We start from the raw sequence: 24,863 nt of genomic DNA, 5'->3' as shown, positions 1-24,863 counted from the left end.
CGTATGCATTGCTTCCCACCAGGGACAGCCCTCCCATGAAGCGTGGTGAAACCCCTGCCTCAGGCGGCAGGACAGGAGGAGCGGCACTGGTGGAAGACACAGACAGATGGCCGGACAGAGAGAGAAGGGGCTGTCAAGAGGAGAGACACACAGAAAAGGAAGGGGCAGAAAGAGAGTGAAAAGGAGATGCCCTGCTAACTTTTGGCTCTGGTTTTTGGCTTCAGCCCCACACTAGCATCAGCATGTGGCCCCAATAAGCTACCCCCTAGGGAGTACAGCCCTTCAAAAGGAAAAGAAGACTGCCTCTCACTGCTTTAGCATGCCTATTGGATGTTTTACTACCACTGGGTGCAGAGTTCAGGAGCCTGAGGATTTCAGCTTTCTTTGTTTTGTTTTAAAAGTTTCTAGTCTTCAGGGTTACAAAGATAGGATTATAAGGCGATAGGCAAAGGCTGCTGAAGTTTCAAAAGCCAAAAGGAGAGGCTGTGTATGCTTTCCAGTGAACAGGAGGGAGGAATTCAGTATCCTGCAGTGCTCAATACAAGATCCTGCACTTTTCCCGTGCACTGCCAGAGCCTCAACGCAGCCCTGGATGAAGATGACAGCTCCGTCAGGGAATTCATAAAAACAGACATGACATCCAGATGTGGAAGGAGCTTATGACCTATTCTACTGGAGACCCACACAGCAGAATGTCTCTGCATGAAAAAAAATGGAATAAAAATCCCTGCACATAGAAAGCTAGATGTAAAGGTGAAGTTAAGTTTTCAGTGTTCAGGAAATGTTTTTTTGTATGGATAAATGTCCCACCATGCAAGTCTCCACCTGCACCATGAAGTCATAGAATCATAGAATAGCAAGTTGGAAGGTGCCTATAAGGCCATCAAGTCCAAGCCCCTGCTCAGTGCAGGAATCCATCCTAAAGCATCCCTGACAGATGGCTGTCCAGCTGCCTCTAGTGTGGGAGAGCACACAACCCCCCTGGGTCATTGGTTCTATTGTCGTACTGCTCTAGCAGTCAGGAAGTTTTTCCTGACGTCCAGCCGGAATCTGGCTTCCTGTAACTTGAGCCCGTTATTCCGTGTCCTGCACTCTGGGAGGATCGAGAAGAGATCCTGGCCCTCCTCTGTGTGGCAACCTTTTAAGTATTTGAAGAGTTCTATCCTGTCTCCCCTCAGCCTTCTCTTCTCCAGGCTAAACCTGCCCAGTCCTTTCAGCCTCTCCTCAAAGGGCTTTGTTTCCAGACCCCTGATCATCCTGGTTGCCCTCCTTTGAACACGCAGCCCAGTGGTGCAGCTCAGACACAGGACGACTGCCTCAATGAGAACTAGGCTCGTGAGCTGCCCACCCGTGCTTTACTACTTGCCTTTTACAACGCAGCACAACCCCTTGTTCAGTTTTGAACCATGGCACAAAAGTTTAAGCGGAAAGAGGGAAATTCCCAGAGAGCTTGTGGATGAAGGGGGTGGTCGTGACTTGGGGGAATCTGACTTGCTCTGATGGAAGACAGATGCTTTTCTGGTGTAAACACGGCTCAGTCATAGGGATTGGTTAGTAACTGGGTAGGAATTCGGCTCACAGATATTCACCAAGGCTGTTTCTCCAGTGAAACCTGACAGGCTGGCAGTTTTGTCCTAAATCAGGGGACCTCCATTCCAGCCAGGACAAAACCCAGCTGAGGCTGGTGGCTCCGACGTCAGTGGGGTGATGAATCCGCTCCGGGTTTCACTCAGAACCAGTCAGAAATCTAAAGGAGCGATCCAAGGATTCACCACCACACTGACTGCTTTGCACCCTGGAAAGCTCCTTTAGAGTTCCAGCTGGTTCTAACTGAAACCCGTAGCGGATCCATCACCCCACTGACACCAGAGCCACCAGCCTCCACTGACAAAACCCATCCTGAAGCTGCCTTCCAAGAGGCAAGGGTGGCAGTCTGAGAGATAGGCCGCTGTGACCCACAATGCCTTGGGAAGCTCTCCTGCACACACCTCATTGCTTAAAATAAAAACCCACAAAGAACAAACGCCATATTTGATAGAGAATCCAGTGGTTAAGGGCTGGGACATTTCCTCAGCCCAGCTGTTGGAGGAGTCAAAGGTTTGGGACTAGGATATCCGAAAGGCCATCTCCTCCTGTAGGAAGAAAGGCCATCTCCTCCTGTAAGAACCATAGTCCTCATCAGAGCTGCTGTTCTACGTTCCACCACCGAAAGAGGTTTGGTTGATGGGAACACAGGGCGGGGCTTTTTTTGTTGCAGCTCCCCAATTGTGTAACTCCCTCCCGAGGGAGGTTAGATGATCCCTTCCGTTGCTCGGTTCCCAACAAGCAGTAAAAGACATTCCTGTTCCTCTGCTCAGCATTTGCCGGCTCCTAGAAAGGAGCTGAAGCGAATTTTACTTTCCTGACAGTTTGATTTGTTCTGTTTGTCATCTTTTTTATTGTCTAAACCAGGGCTGGGAAACTAGTGGCCCTCCAGATGTTTTGGGGCTAAACTATTGGCTATGCTGTCTGGGGATGATGGGAGTTGTAAGCCCAAACATCTGGAGGGCCACCCCTGGTCTAAACTGTTTTAATGCTTGTTTTGCACACCATCTTCTGGCTGGAAGATGGCCTGCGAGTGACGTATTTTAATAAACAAACAGCAGCGGTCCGTTGTGAGGGAAGAGGCCCTTCTTACATTCCTTGTGCTTGCCATAACCAGAGATCTCGCATTCCGTCCATGCCGGCAGCTTCAGGCCAGGTTCCGGGAGACAGACGGCCCGAACGAAGTCAGTCTCTGTGGTACACTTGCCAGACTTGGGCTTCAGTTTCAGCAGCACTGGGCGAGGAGAAAGCAAAAGAAGCAAGGATGTCATGCATGGCGTGGGGAATGTGGATAGGGAGTCATTTCCCTCCCTCTCCCGTAACACTAGGGTGACCCTATGAAAAGGAGGACCGGGCTCCTGCATCTTTAACAGTTGCATAGAAAAGGGAATTTCAGCAGGTGTCATTTGTATATAGGGAGAACCTGGTGAAATTCCCTCTTCATCACAACTGTTAAAGTGCAGGAGCTATACTAGAGTGACCAGATGTAAAAGAGGGCAGGGCTCCTGCAGCTTTAACTGTTGTGATGAAGAGGAAATTTCACCAGGTTCTCCATATATACAAATGACACCTGCTGATATTCCCTTTTCTGTGCAACTGTTAAAGATACAGGAGGCCTGTCCTCCTTTTCATAGGGTCACCCTATGTAACACTAGACCCAGTGGGGTCACCCCAGGAAGCAGATTGTTGGGAGATTCAGAACAGAAAAAAGGAAGGACTTCTTCACACAGCACAGAGTAATACTATGGAATTCACTGCCACAAGATGTAGTGATGGCCACCCATTTGGATGGCTTTAAAAGGGGATTGAATAAATTCCTGGAGGAGAAGGGTGTCAATGGCTGCTAGCCCTGATGGTTAAGTGAACCTTCCAGTATCAGAGGCAGTAAGCCTATGAATACCAGTTGCTGGGGAACATGGGCAGGAGGGTGCTGTTGCACCATGTCCTGCCTGTGGGTGGTTGAGCGCTGATCTGCCACTGTGTGAACACAGTGCTGGACTAGAGAGACCCTTGCTCTGATCCAGCATGGTGGCTCTTCTTATGTTCTTATGAACTTAATGTGTGTGAGAACAGAAAGGACGGAGCTGGCGCCTCCAGGCTAGGGTCGTCGAAGGAATCCATCCAGGCGAGTAGTGCTTGCTGAGCTTTCATCAGCTTGCACCCCCCCCCGACTTCTGTTCTGTTCCCCATGGGCTGCCCTGACTTGATCTTCTCACAAATTTCCCCATTTTTTAAAAAATGTATGTAAATAGAACTGTGCGCAAACGGCAGGTGCAATTTTGTAATTTCTGCACATTTCGGTCCCAATTTACACAAATTTCGCCTGCAATTTACGCAAAATTTTAGTTGTTATCTGCGCAAACTGCGACCCTAATTTGCGTAAAGTACACAACTTGCAGCCGAAATGTGTGTAAATTCTGTGACTTGCGCACAGTTCTGGTTACATAAATAAAAAAAGAATTAAACCATGGGGCAAGTTCCTGGGCTTTTGGACGAGCCCAAGGCTTGGCCCGCAATAGCGAACCATGTCAGGTGCTCACTGGGAATCCATCGAGCCCAACAAGCGCCAGTCTCCACAGCGCTGATGTCCCTACTCCAGGCCCACAAGCAGCTGGGGGGAAAGTCTTACCGATATCGTTGTCGTATGTCTCAGGGACAAAATGCTTATGCAGGATGTATTTCTCCATTTCGAACACCTGTTCGTCCTTTTCGGGTTTGACGCGGGACGTCCTGCCAAACACAATCTTGAGGCTTTGGGCATCTCTCCTGAAAAACAGGGAAATGGTCAGTGACTGCCAGTTCTGGGTGCCATGACTCCAACTCCTGCTTCCTTGCTCGTCTGCTAAAGGGCCTCAAGGCGCCGTTGAGGCCCTTGACTTTGGAGCTGACCGAGCACAGTGGTTAGGAGAAGAAGCTGGGAGCCTTCTCCAACCTGATGCCTTCCACGTCCAGCAGCTCCAGCCAGCCTGGCCAATGGGCAAGCTGGCTGTGGATGCTAGGAGCTGTTATCCAACACATCTGGAGGACACCAGGTTGGCGAAGGCTATCTTAGTTTCAAATCTCAGCTCATCCATCCCGAGTAAAAACGGCGGAAAATCTGGGCTGCCTTACAGGGTTGTTGTATGAATTATCAACACACAAGTAGCACTTCATGTCTTGCGGAAAAGACACCATATGAATATGAAGCATTAGAGAAAGAGAGACAGAAAGAGAAAGCATGTATGCATTCAGTGCTCCAAAACATCCATATTCTGAAACCAGGAAGCCAAATTTCTGTGATCAAAATTAATTATGCTAGCTAAATGATCTGGGTGCATCAGCTTAGTTTTACGTGATCCATTATTTTTATTTTTAATCTTCTAGGGTTTTTTACGGATCCCCCCCCCCAAAAAAAAATCAACCCAGGAGTGAAAAATAAAATTAAATTAAAAGAAATACATTGAATTTAAATCAACTAATTGACAGAGGGTGGTACATTTAACTTCTACTCAAATATATATGGGATCTGTGGGCTGCTTAGAAGTTTTCTTTATATATATTTTCCTATATCAAACATATTTAGTCTCTTTTCCATAGTTTGAAGAATGGTTTTGACAAATACTGCTGTGCATATCCCTGATCAGTATGTATAATAAAATCCTGCCATGTTTTATAAGAGTCAGAAGTTTTGACTTTGACTTTAGCTAATTTTAGTTGGTAGGTCCAGTCTTCTGCCATGGCTATTTGCCGTAATTCCATATGCCATGATTTCAATGTTAGCAATCCTGCAATTTCCCAACTTTTGGCTAAGAGCCTTCGGGCAGCCATCGGCATGAACTCCATTCAGTCCTTAGATGTCACGTTTGCATTTTGTTTTTCCTGGTTTTGAGATAAGTTTGAAATGTTTTGCCAAGGTGGAGGAGGAAGAGAACCAAAGGCACAAAGAAGCATGGAAATATTTGCCAATTCTTGGGCACTGTTACAATGAGGGCTAGAAAACTGTATTGTGGTTGTTGTTAATGTGCAGCCGGCGTCTCTAGGCAGAACTGGGGAAAACCCTCACCCGAAACTTCAGTAGAGCCACTGGCAATCAAAGGAGGCCCGTAGGAGTTTCTCTCCCGATGGAAAGAGCGGCACAGGAGTGGGGGCGGAGCAGGGTGGGATGGAGGGGAGTGAGGTGGGTCTGGATCACGATTGTTAGCAGCGTTGCGTGAATGGCGTCATGCCAAGGCAGGCCCTGGATGACAGGAAGTCCAGCAGGCGGCGAATCAAACGCTGGTCTCTTACCTGTTCGTGAAGCAGTGGGCGGCAGAGAGGACCCAGCAGGGGCTGATCAGAATCCCACCGCAGAAGAAGTACTCCACGCCTCGGGACTTGGCAAAAATGGCCGCCTGCCACGGGTGGGACTGGATTTGTGAATAAGAGCCGCCTACGATCCGCTCCTGGACTGTGTTGGGCCTCCTCATTCCACACGTGGCTGTAAATGGGGAGGGGAGAGAACACAGAAATAAGATCTCAGCCAGAGTGTCGGAAAGCCACTGCAAGCTCCACGTTTGGGGGTGGGGTCTCAAAGGGCCCAGCTCTTCCCCCTTCTCCTCCTCATCTGTCCCATTGTTTGGTTGTTCACCCCTCTGAAGCAGAGAGTGGGGGGGGGGGCAGGCAGGCAAGCAGGTGCCAATGAAAAGAAGGAAGTCAAGGTGGTTCTTGATGGGGGACCCCTCTGGGCCTCAGCAAGTGCCCGGGCAGACCAAAAACTGACGCTGGCCCTGTCTGAAGCCATTCTCTGAAATGATCCCTGGAGGCCGGTGGCTCCGATGTCAGTGAGGCAGTGAATCCGCTCCGGGTTTCAGCCAGGACCAGTCAGAACCATCTGAGGTGTGAGGCTGTCAATGGGGCGGTGTGAAGCACCTTGGACAGCTCCTTTAGAGTTCTGACTGAAACCCGGAGTGGATTCAGTGCCCTGTTGAAAGCGAAGCCACCAACCAACACTGGAAATGACCCACATTTGATGGTGAAGAAAAACCTGTGCAGGAGGTTTAATAGCCATTCTCTCTATTGGGAGCAAATAGATACACGCACCCACACCCCGAGCTGTGCTTCTTGCTCCCCCTAAGTTATTCTGGGGAAATGGTCATTTTACTCTGTAACTTGACAGATAATGACCGCCTCCATTTAAAGAATGACAACTTGTTTGAAGGCCCCTGCGTGAACAGACTGCTGGACTAGATGGACCCTTGGTCTGATCCAGCAGAGCCCTCCTGAAGTTCTTTGACAGAGAGCACCACTTACAGCAGGCCGGGACGTCGCAGTACTCCCATTTTTTCTTTCCATCTTTGTCCACGTGGCACCATGGATGGAGGTCACGGTCGGGATTTCTGCGACACACAAGAGGAAAATGATTACTTTTTCTCTCGTAGAGCAACTGTGCAGAACACCCAGGTTTAAGTTCCCAGAAGGCTGCGATCCTCCAGAGCTACGTGGGACAGTTTGCGAAGTTGGTGTTACGTACTATGTATTTGTTTCCCTGTATCTAGAACACAGGACGTCACACAGTGGAGGCTGGTGGCTCCGATGTCAGTGGGGCAATGAATCTGCTCCAGATCTCAGTCAGAATTCATTCATTTATTTCTATACTGCCTGGCAGTTCACAAAAGTTAAACCCATAAGTACAGCATAAAAAATAATATGAAAGCTTAAAACTGCAATATAAAACCACAATACAAAAGTACAACCGGAATAAAACTGTGCAGCAATGCAGAGATTTACAATACAGATTTTAAATAGCAGAGTTAAAAGACTAGGATGGTAAACTGGTAAAATTCTGGGGGAATGAAAAGGTCTTCACTTGACGTGGGAAAAAGTACAATGTAGGTGCCAGGTGAACCTTCTTAGGGAGCTCATTCCACAGCCGGGGTGCCACAGCACAGAAGGCCCTCCTCCTGGTAGCCACCTGCCTCACTTTGACAGGAGCTCAGCTTCCAATGTGGCTCAGTTCCCCATCATTCCGTTTTTTGTTTCCCAATTGTCCAGAGCACTGTGCAGGCCCATTTTGCCACAGCTTTCTGCTCCTTCAAGGCTTCCCCACATGCATTACCAATGAGCAAGTTTGCATTAAAAGATACACTTGCTCATTGATACAGTGCATCAAGGTCGCTTTTAATGCATGGTGCTTACCAGCGTGCAAGAGCATATGCGTGTACACATTCATAAATTACCATGCACAAAAACAGACCCACGAGGCACACAGTCACGTCCAGAACGCTTTTTAGGCATGTCTTATCAGTGTGCACATGTGCCCTGGTAGCGCACAGGGAGGAAAAGAAACAGATGAACTGAAGGAACTAAAACCTGCATATTCATTTTGGAAATCTGCATGGAGTTCAAGAGATGCAGCAAACTGGGCAGAACAATAAAGGCATGAAGCTCTCCCTGAAGAGAGGGAGAGGAGAGAGGGAAGTAGCAGGGCCCATACGAGGAGAGACGGAAAGAACTGGGCATGTTTAGCCTGGAGAAGAGAAGACTGAGGGGAGACATGAGAACACTCTTCAAAGACTTAAAAGGTTGTGACACAGAGGAGGGCCAGGAACTCTTCTCGATTATCCCAGAATGCAGGACACAGAATAACGGGCTCAAGGAAGCCAGATTCTGGCTGGACATCTAGAAAAACTTCCTCCCTGTTAGAGCAGAACAACAATGGAACCCGTTACCTAGGAGATTGTGGACTCTCCCACCCTAGAGGCCTTCAAGAGGCAGCTGGACAGCCATCTGCCAGGGATGCTTTGAGGTGGATTCCTGCATTGAGCAGGGGGTTGGACTCCATGGCCTTAGAGGCCCCTTCCAACTACAGTGGATCCCCACCGTATTGGCCACGCCATCTGGCTGGATTCGAAAGCAGTCCTAAATCGCTGATCAGAACCCATTTCCTTGTCCTTCTTCTCCCAAACCAGCCGGGTTTAATAATACCAGGTTTAACTATCGTGGTGTAACGGAGTCAGGACTCACAGGGGCACAACGCCGGCCCTTTTCTATTAGCAGGGGAGCTGCCGTATCTGCCTCCCCGTTCAGAATTCCCTGTTCCCTCTGAGCTTAGCTGCAATCCTCACAGTAGCTAGAGGGGGCAGCAGAGGGGAATGAATTTTCACAGCAAAAACTTAGCATTCCCTGCTGTAATCAACATATTTGGGGCTGGCTTCATCCTGAACGGACAATTCAGACCCTGAGCATAGCAAAAGACCTGCTCCCGGTAGAGATGCAAACTGCTAAAACTGGTTTGTTGACATAGATCAGTGCAGCGGCCTGAATTCTGGACACTCCTTGGGGGCGTGGCTATGGGGACTGCCAGGAAGGGCTGTTCTACATGAGGCTTTTAACCCACACCTTTACCAAGCTTTCTGCTTCCAGATTCTTTGCAGGATTCAAATTGTCTCCCTTGCACGTGTTTCCCCCCTCCCAGGGGTGGTGGGGTGGTGTTCTCTCCCTTTCTACACTTTTCATTAGAAAAACACTAGATGGCGCTGTGATAGTGCAATTGTGCAATTACGCGAGAGTCTCATCCCACCTTTTCTATGTAATACCACACTTTCCTCAATCTTAAAAAAAAAAAAGCCAGGGAAATGGTTGCAGAGCGAGAGAGGCCTTGTCCCAGCTGGGGCTCAGCCCTCTGAAAAGCCCACCAGGACTTCGAGATTCTTCTTTAGACCAAACAAGATTATCCTCCAGATGCTATGGGGTGGTATATAAATGTAACAAATAAATAAAATAAGTAAATAAAATCAGGACTTTTTAATATTATTATTGTTAAAGAAACAGAGAGACTCCAAGTAGAAGGCAAGAAATCAGCTTACCGGCAGTAGTTGTGGCTGCTGAGGCCCAATTCTTTTGCACGAGTCGACCAGGCGTTGTACGTCGTGCTGCGAAGAACGTCGGAGTCCCACCTCATGCAAGCGGCACCAGATACCGTGTGGCTGTGGCGGCCTCGGTAGTCGGTGCCCATTCCAGAAGCACACGTGTGCTTTTCTGTGGCAAGGGAGAGAAAAGTGGCTGGCTGAGCACCAAAAGATCTAGTCCCACATCACGTCCACAGGGCATTCGACCGGAGCTTAACAAGGGAGGGCTTGAACAGCCCAGAGGTAAACTTTGACCTGCTGCTACCCTCCTCTCTCTCCCCATTCCATTTTCGTTGTCTTCCTCACTACAGATTTTAGATTGTAAGATTGTTGGGGCAGGGACCTGCAATTTATTTGTTTGCTAGACTATTATTATTATTATTATTATTATTATTATTATTATTATTATTATTATTTTATTTCTTACCCGCCTCTCCGTTTGGATCGAGGCGGGGAACAACAATAAATATAAATACATAAAATTTATTAAAAACATAGTACACATTATTAAAACTTCCTAAAAACATCCTAAAATTCCACTGGTAGACCTGCCGGAAGAGATCAGTCTTAATAGCTTTCTCAAATGCTAAAAGACTGTCAAGCTGACGAGTCTCCTCCGGCAGGCCATTCCACAGTCTGGGAGCAGCACAAGAGAAGGTCCTCTGGGTAACAGTTGTCAGCCTAGTTTTGTCTGACTGAAGTAGATTCTTCCCAGAGGACCTGAGTGTGCAGGGCGGATTGTACGGGAGAAGGCGGTCCCGCAGGTAGCCTGGACCCAACCATGTAGAGCAGAGGCAGACAAGCTTCATTTTTTAAACTTAAAACATTGAGGCCAACCAGAACCAAATGCATGACTAACTTAAGTCCCATTCATTTCAATGTGGGTCTACTCTAAGTAGGATTTCAGATGGATTCTATCCCGTGTGGGGGTCATGTGTGAGATTTGGATTGGAAGCTCTCCGACCCGGGTGGGTCTTTCGCCGGCAGCAGGAGGCCGGCGGGGAGGTTGGCGGTGGCGGCAAGGACGCAGCCGGATTCCCCAGCCACCACCTCCTCCGCCTCTTCCAGGGCAGGATCTACACAATCGCTTTCGGGGCGCACTGGAGGCGCACGCAAGCGCCTTCAGTACGCTGTATAGATCTGTTCGAGGAAAAGAGAGACGCATTCACACGTCTGGCGTCATGCATACTTTGGCCCTGAGCGCAACTAACAAAACTCAGCCCAAACTACAGAGAAAAATGGCATCCTGTCAGGGACTGCATTTGCACAACACTGCAGCCCAGCAATCTGTTTTCAATACTGGCAGATCTGAAGAAAAACGCCTCCGTGCGCGTGGAGAATGTGCTTCCCTCACCAAGCAGCTGCAGCTTCTAGACTAAAAGAAAATCTTGGACTTCTAGAAACCAGCCCCTGACCTGCCTTGTTTAAGCCCCCCTTCCCCCGGCCCGGCTCGAACATTTTCACAGCACAACCTGGGCTTTGAACCTACTATTGGAGCAAGGAGGGATGGTGCAGTAGTCCCACAAGTACTTTCCGGCTTTGAAAATGTAGCACCAGGGTTTGGTGCTCTTATCTGGGTTTCTAAAGAGAAGGAAGATGTGGGTCATATATCAATAAATACATAACTTCTGTGCCATCAATGTGTTGGCAGACTTGGCTTTTAGAACGAAAGCAATACTGTGGCCTCAGAAAAGCCAAAATAAATGTTAAGTAGAATACAACAGAATAAAACAAAACATTTGAACAAAATAGCTTGGAGAACAGCAGCGTTTCATTTATGAATTAAATGCCTAGCCTGCATTTCCGCCAAACGCGGCACTCAAGGCAGCTAACAATAATAAAATACCTATTAAAGGCAAAATCTTAATTAAAATGTAAAATAAAAGCAAATCAATTAAAAATATGCAACAATAAAAGAAATAGACAGCCAAGAAATAGGATACCGGGAAGTATTTTGGGGCCAAAATGTGGTTGGTCTCTAATTCCATTTTAGCTCTAAGGCCACGTCTTTAAGGCCACGGCTGCTGAGCCACGTTCAAGGTTTTGCTGCTGATTTTCAAAGCCCTAAACAATTCGGGACAAGGAGACCTAGCAAATTGTCCTCCCCTAAATACATGAAATCAACTCCCAAGATTTTCCAAGAAGGCCTTGTTAATCGTCCCATGACCAACAGTGTGTCATCAAGTAACAGCATTTAAGCAGGCCTTCTCAGAAGTGGCACTCATCAGTGAAAGCTAGTAGCTCTGATGTCAATGGGTCAATGAATCTGCTCCAGGTTTCAGTCAGAACCCTAAAGGAGCGCTCCAAGGGGCGGTGAATCCGCTCTGGGTTTTAGTCAGAGCTCTAAAGGAGCTCTCCAAGATGTGAAGAGGGACTTTTTCATTAGCCAGGACAATGACAGTGGAGATTGGGGGGGTTTCCCCAGCCATCTGGCTGGCTTCGCACCTTGGACAGCTCCTTTAGAGTTCTGACTGATACCTGGAGCAGATTCACCACCCCACTGACATTGGAGCCACTGGCCTCCACTGGCACCTGCCCGCTGGAATTCTCGTCCACGTACCGTGTGGGAGGAGGAAACCGTGGCAAACCCCCGATGCCTCTTGAAGGCTTTCCCTGACGTGTCATGGCACTGCTCTGCTTTACCGTTCCCTTAATGATTTTAATGTAATTACTACTTCATATTGTTTTTAAATTGTATTGAAATTGAAATCAATTGCAGTGATTACTAGAAGCCAACATGTATTTGTCAGGAACAAATCCTGTCAGACTAATTTAACCTCATTTTTTGATCGGGTAACCTCCCTTGTGGACCGTGGGAATGCTGTGGACGTCATATATCTTGACTTCAGCAAAGCTTTTGACAAAGTACCACATGACATTCTGATTAACAAACTAGCTAAAAGTGGGCTAGATGGAACAACTATTAGGTGGATTCACAGTTGGCTACAGAATCGGACTCAAAGAGTACTTATCAATGAAACCTTCTCAAACTGGGGACAGGCAGTGGGGTACCGCAGGGCTCAGTCCTGGGCCCAGTGCTCTTCAACATTTTTATTAATGATTTGGACGAGGAGGTGCAGGGAACGCTGATCAAATTTGCAGATGACACAAAATTGGGTGGGATAGCTAATACCCTGGAAGACAGAAACAAACTTCAAAGTGATCTTGATAGGCTGGAGTGCTGGGCTGAAAACAACAGGATGAAATTTAATAGGGATAAATGCCAAGTTCTATATTTAGGGAATAGAAACCAAATGCACAGTTACAAGATGGGGGACACTTGGCTCAGCAATACTACAAACGAGAAAGATCTTGGAATGTTGTAGATCACAAGCTGAATATGAGCCAACAGTGCGATATGGCTGCAAGAAAGGCAAATGCTATTTTGGGCTGCATTAATAGAAGTATAACTTCCAAATCACGTGAGGTACTGGTTCCTCTCTATTCGGCCCTGGTTAGGCCTCATCTAGAGTATTGCGTCCAGTTCTGGGCTCCACAATTCAAGAAGGACGCAGACAAGCTGGAGCGTGTTCAGAAGAGGGCAACCAGGATGATCAGGGGTCTGGAAACAAAGCCCTATGAAGAGAGACTGAAAGAACTGGGCATGTTTAGCCTGGAGAAGAGAAGATTGAGGGGAGACATGAGAGCACTCTTCAAAGACTTAAAAGGTTGTCACACAGAGGAGGGCCAGGATCTCTTCTCGATCCTCCCAGAGTGCAGGACACGGAATAACGGGCTCAAGTTAAAGGAAGCCAGATTCCGGCTGGACATCAGGAAAAACTTCCTGACTGTTAGAGCAGTGCGATGGTGAAATCAGTTGCCTGGTGAGGTCGTGGGCTCTCCCACACTAGAGGCCTTCAAGAGGCAGCTGGGCAACCATCTGTCAGGGATGCTTTAGGGTGGATTCCTGCCTTGAGCAGGGGGTTGGACTCGATGGCCTGTAGGCCCCTTCCAACTCTGCTATTCTATGATTCTATGTACTTATGTAAAGCTCTAAGAGATCTTACGATATCCAGAGGTATGTGAAGAATTTAAATAAAATGAAAAATGAAACTTCCTCACCGACAGTAGTTGTGTTTGCCAAGACCCAGCTTCAGAGCACCCGGCTGGCGCGCATTGTACCCCTCTGCCAACGCATCGTTGTCCCAGTTTAAGCACTCAATTCCGCCATTAGTCATGCTCCACATCCCGCTGTAGGTGTCTCCTGCGTCCTCGTAACACACAGCTTTGTTATCTGAGTAAGGAGAAGCAAAGCATTCCTCTCAGTCCACTCCTGCTCTCTCATACATGCCTTATCCACGGGGCAGCGATGGGGCAGTGCAACAGGACCAGAGTGGGAGACCGCTGCCAGCTGCATGGGGTTGAAGCGGAACTGACATGGGACAATCCCACCCTGCGCTCTTTCCTGCTGTTCAATGCATCCGTCCTCATACTGGTTGGAGGGGCAAAAGCAGGACGTACACATCCATAGCCAACACCTGCTTGAGGTCATAGCTCAGTGTGATAGAGCACAAGCTTTGCACACAGAAGGGCCCTGGTTCAATCCCCGGCTTCTCCAGGTAGGGCAAAGAAAGAATCCTGCCTGAAATCTTGAAGAGCTGCTGCCAGTCAGTGTCGACAACACTGGGCTAGGAGGACCAAGGGTCTGACTCAGTATAAAGCAGCGCTGGTTTGAGCCTGCATGCTGGGATCCTGCACCTTGTCTCCCCTCCCTCGCAGGCTATAATACACGGTGGCTAAGGGCCAGACCACACGTGATTTTAGCCACGTATCTATTCTAGCATGCTTAACCTGGCCATGCTGATTTGAGAGAATAAGTAACCACTAGGGCTCAGATCTGAAACTTGCACCAATTTGCTGTTGAAGATCGGTTCCTGCCTGGCCGCGAATTGCTCTCGAAGGTGCTGTTTGCAGTACTGTGATGATCAGATGGAGCCGTGAGCCAGGAGATATCCGGTCCAATCAAAAGCCAAGGATCCATTTTCTGGCCGTGAACCCAGGCCAGCCCTCCTGATATTGCGCCCATTCATTCCTCAACATTTATTTATTTATTTGCTGCACTCCTATACCACCCAATAGGTGAAGGTTCCTGGGCAGTTCACAAAAATTAAAACCATCAAATGCAATTCAAGGTATAAAACAAACTACAATATAAAAGTACATTATGCGTGTCATCACACAGGGGGAAATCGCATTTGCTTACCGTTGCTTCTCCGCCCGTGTGTTTGTCCCTCATTACTTCCTCTTTCGAAAGAGGAAGTAAACAACGTGCACATGGCCCGTTCAGTGGGCCGTTTTGATCGCACTCCTTCTCCTGCACACAGCAGGAGATAGCGGCGACTTCCGTCTTTAAAAATAAGTAGGACTTACTGGGGCGGGTTTTTTGGGGTGCGAAGAAGGCCAGAAGGGGCGGGAGGCAGATGACATCGTGAGAGGGACCCGTGAAAATCTGTGAGTGCCGAGTAACGAGCGTGGAATAAAGCGCTCGTCTGATAGAGCTCTATAAAAGCACAATGAGGATAAAACATGTTCCACATGCGAACTACTCACCAATCTCACAGTGTGTCCCAGAGTAGCCTGGGCGGCAGACGCAGACGAAGAGGCTGGGTGAGTATAAGGCTTCCCAGCAGTGGCCCCCGTTGGAACACTGCGCCTTCGTGCAGACTGTAGGACAAAGAAGGAGAGAGTCTCAGCTTCCTCTTTGCACGGCACTTTGGGGTACTCTTGCCCTAGTCCCTCAACCTTTTGGGAAGTGGCTAGAGATAGCAACGAGGTAGAACACATGCTCTGCAGGCAGAAGGACCCAGGTACAGCTCCTGGCAGCTCCGGCACAATGGATTTCAGGGTGCAGGTGAAGGGAAAGAAGCCCACCGCCTGGACAACCACTGCTAGTCAAACAGACTGATCTGATCTTTCTTAAAAATTTTTTTTAAATGTCTAATTTTTAAAGTGGCAGGCAGGCAGGGTGGAAACTGAAGTGCTGCCCTCTGGGGCCATCCCTTGGAGGCTGGTGGCTCCGAGGTCAGCAGAGTGGTGAATCCACTCCGGGTTCCAGTCAGAACCAGTCAGAGCTCTAAAGGAGCTCTCCAAGGTGCTTAGAGCCCTGACTGATTCTGACTGGAACCCGGAGTGGATTCTCCGCCTCGCTGGACACACATTTCAAGGCATTTCCCTTTAGCGCAGAGAACGTGCATGCCCAAACCACATCTGCCACACTCTAGAGCAGAGGTGTTGAACCTCAGGCCGGCCTGCGGGCCAAATCTCCCCCTCCTGGCATCCCCAGAAGACCTTGCCTCCTTCTTCTGGGCACATCATTTTCACCCTCGCCCCCAACTGCTTATCATTTGTTTATCTTCTCAGCTTTTGCCCAGTTTTTCTCCACTCTAAAAATTTAAAATGCCTCTCCTAAGGCTTAACAACTGGCAGGAAGAGCTCTGAGCTACAATAGGCTTATATTTTGGTATTTCTGGTACTGTGGCCTCACCTGACTTTTTTGCCTTTAGCCCCGCCCACCAATCGGACGCGGCCCCCGAGAGCTTCTCTAAAATTGAATCCGGCCCTCGGGCTGAGAGAGGTTCCACACCCCTGCTCTAGCCTGCGTCTCCACCCACAAATTGCCCAGGAGTCTCTGACGGCGGCCGTGACAGTTCCGCTGCCCGAGCTCTTTCGCAATGCACTCCAATTGGAGTCTCTCGCACAGCTACGCGGGACCCACCTTTGACAGGCACCCTGTGGCAGAAGCTGCCTCTGCTCTCGCACCGACAATATTCAACGTGTGCATTGACATAGCGCAGCCAATTCTCGTTTCGCTGGTACCTCTGTTGGGTTGACGGGTCTTTGCATGGGGCTGTAGTCAAGAGAAAACGGAACACCGTTTCCCACCTTGTAAACATTAAACTGCCCTTTGTTCCTGCTCAGGAGTCACCCTCTGCGCTACACTTACAATAGTAAGGGGCAAGAAAAAATACCCTATAGTCCCCTATAAGAGGAATGTCCACCCTCTCTTTCAAGTCCTTGGCCAGACTGTCAAACCGTATCAGACAGGAGTCACATAACAAATCCAAAATAATATTATTTGCACATCCATAGGATTGCCCTGTACTAAAATAAATGGGGTGATCCCATTGAAATCTATTTTAATTAAAAACAACAACCAAGCTACTAGTCCTTATGGCTACATAGAAAAATTTGAGAAGTCACCACCTGCTTTAGGAATCTCCTTGCTTTCTATAGGCTCTGCAGATATTTATAAAGTCAACAGAAGTCTCCGGAGCTTGATCTTGTTGCAAGCAAACAGGCTTGTGAAATTTCCTTACTAAGTGGGGATCTGGAGTGAGCCATCTTTGTTATAACCTTTTACACAAGAAACCCATTTGGAATCCTTCTGCAGCTGGCTGGCCCCTGTCCACAGCTACTGCCGATGGGCCCTACAGCTCCCTCATAGAATCATAGAATCATAGAACGGTAGAGTTGGAAGGGGCCTACAAGGCCATCGAGCCCAGCCCCCTGCTCAATGCAGGAATCCACCCTAAAGCATCCCTAACAGATGGTTGTCCAGCTGCCTCTTGAAGGCCTCTAGTGTGGGAGAGCCCACCACCTCCCTCATCACGTTTCCCTCTTTCAATTCCAGCGAAAACCCTTGTCAGAAGCATCCCAACCTTATCTTGCTTCCAAAAAATCCAGGATTTCAATAAATTAGGTCATAGATTTTGGGAGGGGTGTGTGTGTGTGTGTGTGTTTACTTAATATGCAGGATTCTGGGTGCAGAACCTGAGCACAGGATTTGGTTAGGCTTGGGGACCGTCCGGATGCACAGAGCACCAAGAGCCCAAGCTCAGAACATGCTGCCCACGGATGTCCCCTTTGCACCCTACATCGTAAGCCTGCTGCCAGGACCTGTGTTTTTAATTTCTGTTCATCGTTTAGATATTTGAGTTGTTTTGAAATGACAACATCTGATACGATTGTTAACACTAATCGACAGTGCTTGCGCCAGGCAGCCTCGTTCCTGCAGTGAGGCAGCTTCCTCGCTGCCATTGTCGCCAACTGCTCTCGCTCCTCAACCACTTTCTCATCATTGCCACCACTTGTTTGCTTGATAGGCAGAGAGCCAGGGAGGAAACAGGCCGTGGCTTCTCCCGGTCCTCCTCCTTCTCAGCAACACCACCACCATAGTCTGAGCCAAAGCAGGCAGAGGGTGAACAAGCAAGTTGCCATGGTGAAGAGGAAGAGAGGGTACAGGGAGCCCGTGTCAGTGGGCCCCCCCTGGACTATGGGCCCTCAGCAGATGCCCTACCATTCCGACTCAAGAAGGACGCAGACAAGCTGGAGCGTGTTCAGAGGAGGGCAACCAGGATGATCAGGGGTCTGGAAACAAAGCCCTATGAAGAGAGACTGAAAGAACTGGGCATGTTTAGCCTGGAGAAGAGAAGATTGAGGGGAGACATGAGAGCACTCTTCAAAGACTTAAAAGGTTGTCACACAGAGGAGGGCCAGATCTCTTCTCAATCCTCCCAGAGTGCAGGACACGGAATAAGGGGCTCAAGTTAAAGGAAGCCAGATTCTGGCTGGACGTCAGGAAAAACTTCCTGACAGTTAGAGCGGTACAACAATGGAACCAGTTACCTAGGGAGGTTGTGGGCTCTCCCACCCTAGAGGCCTTCAAGAGGCAGCTGGACAAGCATCTGTCAGGGATGCTTTAGGGTGGATTCCTACCTTGAGCAGGGGGGTTGGACTCGATGGCCTTGTCGGCCCCTTCCAACTCTGCTATTCTATGATGCTATGATTCTATGACTCTTGACGCCGGCTCTGCTAATAAATGATTCCAACCCTCTGCCTGTTTTGCCTGGGTATCAGATCAATACAGGGCCCCTCCTCCTCACACCAGAACTGGGGTGCCGTCTTGGTTCCTTACCTCTTCTAGACCGAGCTCCTCGTTTCATGCGCAGAAGAAGCTCCTACCAAGAGAGGAAGAATTCGCTTAGATAAAATAAGCAAAGCAACATCGGAGAAAGGTCACTTCCTGAGCACACCTGCAGCATTCTCAAGGCCCAGAGCCGTTTGTAGCACAGGTAGGAAGGGTCGGGGCTCACAGCCTTGCTATTCCGAGGTGAAACATGCAGGGCTGTGGGGCGGGGGATTCTCAAGTCGCTCAGCTGCTTCACACACTTGTCAATTAGTTTAAAAGGAAAGTTAAGGAAAGTCTGTTACAACCAAAGAGGGCTACGAACGCATAGGTTTTCATGGACCAGATCCCGTTTTGGTTGCAGGAGGATTTATCCACAGTTCACACACATACAGCATATAGACAAGCCCTGGGCCATACTGGTTGGGAATGATGGGAGATGCAATCCAACCCATCTGGAGGCTCACCTGGTTCGGGAAAGGTGCTTTAGAGGGGAGGAAAGTAGACAAAAGGCCACGCAGGGCAAGAGATGCAGCCGGCATAGGCTTCTACGCAAAAGCTCACGTGCATACAATGTACGCACTCATGTAGCTGGCAATGGCGCAATCTTCCGAACAAACACCAGAAGCAAAGCCATCCCGAGGTCCTTGGCCTCTTACCTTGCACTGCATTGTGGCCATGGTTCCCAGCAGCAGCAGCAGCGAGAGAAACGTCTGCTTCAGCTTCATTTCGACGCCTTCCAGCGATCAAGAACCTAAACGAAAGCAGACCGCGAATGGAGATTGCACGCAACCGCCTCAGACCTCCATTTGGTCATCGTGTGTGCAAACCCTGGACCGACTGGCTCCTTTGAAGGGCTTTATTCGCTCCCGCGGAGGCAGAAGCGCAACAGATGGCAGAGGGGAGGTTTGACTGTTTGTCCACCGAATGGTGAGCAGCTAACAGTGTTTACTAGTGGATTTAAGACCAAGCCGTTTAACCCTCTCTCGCAGGGTCTGTCCCAGACTCGCAGTTTCCATCCTGTTGTCCCTCCCTTTGGCTGGCTGCTGAAAGTAGGTCAGTAGGCCTGGGAATGGGTCTTGTGGTCTTAGCTCTCAGCTCCTCTTGTTCCCTGGTGCTTTTACCTCGTTCCTTGACTCACTTCCCCGTAACCACAACAACCTCCTATAGCGTTTAAGTTAACCCCAAGAGCCAGGCCTTGTTCCAGCTGCTTTGGGCTGCCAGCCTGGCATCTTTATTGTCCTACCGTCTTTAGGTCATCTAAAGTGCCCATCCGAGCACAGCCTCAGAAACAGCTCCTAACTGCTGTCGTTTCCAGGTGGACCGACTGTGAACATCTCTTTTCTCGTTCCCTGACACTCGCCAATCACCCTCTACATCAGACTTCCCCGACCTGGTGCCCTCTAGATGCATTGGGTTGCAATTCCCATCCTTCCATGCTGCCAGGGAAGGATGTGCCCTAACAGATTTCCCAACAGATTTCTATGGCTTAGAAGGTTATTGTGGCTACAGGGAAGTGAGTCAAGGAAGGAGGTAAAAACACCAGGGACCGTGACAGATGGGTCCTAGTGCTAACCGTTATTGAGGGCACAATCCTATGCATGTTTAGACAACTCCCAGCATTCCCCAGCCAGCCAAAAAAGTCCACATTCCACAATCCTGTGCACATTTAGTCATATTTCCCCCGTTTAAACATGCATAAGATTATGCCTTTATTTATTATTACATTTATATCTTGCCTTTTCTCCTCTTGCAAAGAATCCAAGGTGGCTTACACAGTCCTCCTCCTCCTCCTTTCCATTTTAGCCTCACAACAACCCTGTGAGGTAGGCTAAGCTAAGAGTCAGTTCCTGGCCCAAAGTCACCCAGTGAACTTCATGGCTGAGTGGGGATTAGAACCCGGATCTTCTGATTCCCAGCCTGACAAACTGCTACACTACACTGGCTCTCAAGAAGGCATTGTGCAGTTTTTCCGTCTTTTCTTCCTTGATACACTTTCTGCGGTAAGGAAAAAGACGGAAGATGCAGTGGGAAAACTCGGGAAGGTTATGAGTGGAAGTTATAATCATCCACCACTCCATAACGTTTTGTGAATGGGGCAGAGATGAAAACCTTCTGGAAGCACCCTTACACAGCAAAACCTGCCTTCTTTGGAGGTCCACCATAGCTTGAGCCTGTGCATTTCCAAACAGTAATGAAAGCCAATGTTATTTAAACTTGTGTTTACTGAGGTGGAGGATAGGGCTGCGTAGTTCTTTATTTGCATTTGCATATGTTTGTTTATACATGCATTTTAAAATAAAATAATATAAGCCCACAGAAAGATTTGCAGAGCAATCCTATATATGTCTACTCAAAAGTAAGCCCTATCAAGTTCAATGTGCTTACGTCCAGGAAGCAGAGCTATAGGAGTGCAGCTTCAAACGCTTTAAAGCTTAAAGAGACTGAATTAATTGAAAATCTTATTTAAGGAAGCACCTGGCTTAGCAAAATTAAAACCTCCAAATATAGCTCATTTACATAACTTCATTCATGTAGGCAGGGGAATTATGGGTCATATACCCCAAAACCAGGGAGTGGCTGATGTGTTTATTAACCAAAAGATACTCTGAAGAAATGCCACTTAAATGTATCTAAGGGCAGAGAACGTGGTCTGGTGTTTTCTTCTGTTCACACCGTGACCAACCAGCTGCCCACAGGAAATGCATGAGTAGGACATGAGTGCAACAGCACCCTCCTACCCATGTTCCCCAGCAGCTGGCGTACATGAGCATACTGGAGGTAGCATATAGTCATCTGGACTAGTAGCCATTGTTTGCCTTCTCCTCCAGAAATTTATCCAACCTCCTTTTAAATTGGTGACCATCATAGAATCATAGAATAGCAGAGTTGGAAGGGGCCTCTAAAGCCATCCAGTCCAACCACCTGCTCAATGCAGGAATCCACCCTAAAGCATTCCTGACAGATGGTTGTCCACCTGCCTCTTGAAGGCCTCTAGTGTGGGAGAGCCCACCACCTCCCCAGGTAACTGGTTCCATTGTCGTACTGCTCTAACAGTCAGGAAGTTTTTCCTGATGTCCAGCTGGAATCTGGCTTCCTGTAACTTGATCCCGTTATTCCGTGTCCTGCACTCTGGGAGGATCAGGAAGAGATCCTGGCCCTCCTCTGTGTGACAACCTTTCAAATATTTGAAAAGTGCTATCATGTCTCCCCTCAATCTTCTCTTCTCCAGGCTAAACATGCCCAGTTCTTTCAGTCTCTCTTCATAGGGCTTTTGGTAATGAATTCCATAGTTCAACTCTGCGCTCTGTGAAAAAGTCCTTCCTTTTCTCTCTCTTCCCAAAAGGCCAAACGTTTTCTAATTCCAAGAATACTGTCTCCAATTAGAGATGGGTAAAAGGTGGAGAGGTTTTGCATACATCTCCGAAAACTAGTATTTTGGAAAAGGCTACCTGCTTCATATGTCCCACCATGCCTATGATGCAGTGCGAGTGAGTGAATTGTACACACAACATTGGAACAGGATGAGCTAAAAACCAGAATAAATACGGATTCTGGTAGCGCTCACCACAGAACTCCACCCACAGTCTCCCAGACAGGAGTCCCTAAAATCATCCTGATAAGATGGAATCCTATCACAACATCAGTTTCAAATCTCAGGAGATGGGTAGTGTTGTGCCCACAATGGGCCGGTAAGATCTAGGGATTCAACGGCAAACCAACATGTACTGGAAACAGTTTTCTTCAACCTAGTGCCCTCCAGTTGACTTGTACAATTCCCAGCATTCTCCAGCCAGTTGGCAGATGCTAGGAGTTGTGATCCATACATCTGGAGGGTACCAGGCTCAGGAAGGCTGCACTACAAACTTGTTCATGGAGGAAGGAAAGAGTTAACGCACTAATCATCAGTGCAATCCTAGGCCCATCTACTCAGGAGTAAGGATGTCACAGAAATCCACAAGAAACCAAATGAGTTTGGATTTTTATAAATCCAAACCACAGATTTTGCAGCAGACCAGCTTTTCCTCTGCCGGGTAGATTTCCAGGGGTTGCAGACCATTTTTCTAACCTTTGCGAATTTTGCGCAAATTTCACCACAGAAAGCATTTAAAAAAAAAAAAAAAAAAAGGGCAGCCCAAAATGTGCATTTCCTGCATAGGCTATTTGCTGGGAATTTGCATATTTTGCACATGCAGATTTGTGCAAATTCAGAAACTAAAAGAAGATTTGATTCCGTCGATGGGCGGACGACAGAATGAAAGGAGCTTGACAAACCACGGAATAGCGACTGAATGGATTTTACATCTCAGAAGTAACGTCTTTAATGGGATTTAGTCCCCCCATAAGTATAGATGGGATAGCAGCCTCAGTTTATAAATGAAGGGCTAGGACATCTGCTAGAGAGGGATGTTTTTGAATCCAACATCTGCACCAGATTTTTCACCGGAATGTTTGATAAGCCACAGTTCTGTTTGTCTAATCTCTGGCAGGAATCGACTGTCTAAAGAGTTTTTTGATCTTTCACCCTAATACAGGAATCCAGTCACTGCAATTTATTTCAAAGCTGACTAGAGCAGCTGGATAATGGCATGGGAGCATGACAAGCGGATGAGTCACTTCGTCAGAAACCAAAGCAAAAGAGAAAGAGAAGTCTTTGGGGTTAAAACAAAGGCAGGCTTGGAGCAAAAGTCTAAGACGGAGTTAACCATTTCATAATCTCCAACAACTCACAGATGAAAAAAAGAACAGCCTTGTGTACTTTTAATATCCTCGTCGCTGGGGGCTGGGGGCTCCAATGTCAGTGGGGCGGTGAGTCTGTTCCGGGTTTCAGCCAGAACCAGTCGGAACTCCTTTAGAGTTCTGATTGGTTATAGCTGAAACTCGGAGTGGATTCACCGCCCCACTGACAATGGAGCCCTCAGCCTCCACTGACCCCTATTATTCTCTCATCAGTATCGCTGCCAGAGCCCCAATTCATTTCTTTATAATAAATCATGAGAGCAGCACCTGAAGAGCTAGGTTGGGAAAGCCTGGGTCATTTCCAGACTCGAGAGAACCAGTTTCAAATTTCCACTCAGCCATGAAGCTCACTGGGTGACCTTGGACCAATCTCTCTCTCTCTCTCTCCGCCTCACCAACCTCACAGGGTTGTTGTGTGAAGGCATGTCATCTTGAGCTTCTTGGAGGAAATGCAGGATACAAATAAAAGAAATAGATAAAGAGAACCAAGAGCTGTTAAAAGGCAGAGGGCCATGCTCCACCGCTAAACTCTGCTTGAGGTACTGCAGCTCAAGATGATTCATAGGGAGAAGATATTAATCAAGGAGGCGGAGAAAACACACACAGACGCACGCAAAGAATTGGCACTCAAGTGCAGCAATTCAGCAAAACGAAAAGCCGCAGGGCTCAGCTGCCGGCACTCGTTCGACTTCAGAGGAGAAGAGTTCTGTATGATCAAGCAGGCAAGCAGGCACGCCTCAGAGAAGGGGTGCCCAGCCTGGGAATTAGGGATGCATGGCCAGCAGGGACAACCCAACTGGCAGAAAGCCACAGAGTTCTATGGCTGCTTTGAGCAACAGAGTAAGGGCCTGGTCCGGGTTGGAGAGAAGACCCTATGTGGCAGGGTCTTGCTATTTACTGTGTTATCTGTACAGCACCATGTACATCGATGGTGCTATATAAATAAATAATAATAATAATAATAATAAGGGCGCTTAGCAAAGTGCCCTTGTGAGGACGGCTCCTCTGTCTTATGGGCCCACGATCGCGCCAGCCAAGGAGAAGGCCAGATCAGCGCTGGGGGTGGGGGGTGGAGGGTGGAGAACGAACCGATCTAGGCCCTCCCAGTGCCAATCCGGGCCTTCTCCTTGGCCAGCACGATCACGCCAGCCAAGGAGAAGGCCAGATCGCTGCTGGAAGGGGCTGGAGGACACATTCCCGGAAGTCCAAGAACACATCCTCTCCAGGCCTTTCCCCCCGGTGAATTTGGGCCCCGGAAAAGCTCCCTTTTTCCAGAGGCCTCCAGGGTTCATCTGGTCACCCTAAACTCCAGTTTCATACTGTGTTCCAGAGCAGGATGCCATGTTAATTTCCCCACAATGCCTTTGGGTCTTGCCTATGAATGACGTCATGGGGAAGGCCCAGAGACATGGTGGGGAAATTAAGATGGCGGCAGTTCTAGCTGCTTTGCCCAGCATTCTTTCTCTCAATATTTAACAATACTGGGGAATATTTTTTTTATTTCTAATAATAATAATAATAATAATAATAATAATAATAATAATAATAATAATAATAATAGGAACTATTATTACAGGATGTGTGCTGAAGCCAAGCTTGGGTAGGAGTTATATTTCAGAGTGAGGGTTTTTGCTGTGCAGAAAACAGGTTCAGGCGGGGGTGGGGAGCTGTTTTCTGCAAGCCAAAACTGTTTGCAATTGGTTCTTCCCCATCATGGCTACTGCCTGAAACCCTAGAGAGTCAATGTAGACCAGGGCAAGCAATTGTGC

General features: G+C 48.2%; 1 protein-coding gene across 1 annotated transcript in view; it reads right to left on the bottom strand.

The window, feature by feature from the left end:
• PLAT (plasminogen activator, tissue type) overlaps nt 1-24,863 on the bottom strand; it is a 51,000-nt gene that overhangs the window by 5,357 nt on the left and 20,780 nt on the right. The window contains exons 2-12 of the mRNA XM_063138869.1: nt 19,014-19,108; nt 18,364-18,406; nt 16,165-16,296; nt 15,000-15,113; nt 13,512-13,683; nt 10,939-11,030; nt 9,408-9,579; nt 6,853-6,938; nt 5,851-6,040; nt 4,214-4,350; nt 2,678-2,818 (exon numbers count right to left, since the gene is read on the bottom strand). Coding sequence (XP_062994939.1) covers nt 2,678-2,818; nt 4,214-4,350; nt 5,851-6,040; nt 6,853-6,938; nt 9,408-9,579; nt 10,939-11,030; nt 13,512-13,683; nt 15,000-15,113; nt 16,165-16,296; nt 18,364-18,406; nt 19,014-19,082 — 1,348 coding nt within the window. The 5' untranslated portion in view covers nt 19,083-19,108. The remainder of the gene's footprint in view (nt 1-2,677; nt 2,819-4,213; nt 4,351-5,850; nt 6,041-6,852; nt 6,939-9,407; nt 9,580-10,938; nt 11,031-13,511; nt 13,684-14,999; nt 15,114-16,164; nt 16,297-18,363; nt 18,407-19,013; nt 19,109-24,863) is intronic.

This window comes from Elgaria multicarinata, chromosome 12 (genome assembly GCF_023053635.1).
Source record: "Elgaria multicarinata webbii isolate HBS135686 ecotype San Diego chromosome 12, rElgMul1.1.pri, whole genome shotgun sequence".
Lineage (NCBI taxonomy): Eukaryota > Metazoa > Chordata > Lepidosauria > Squamata > Anguidae > Elgaria > Elgaria multicarinata.
This window is presented reverse-complemented; position numbering and strand designations above follow the sequence as displayed.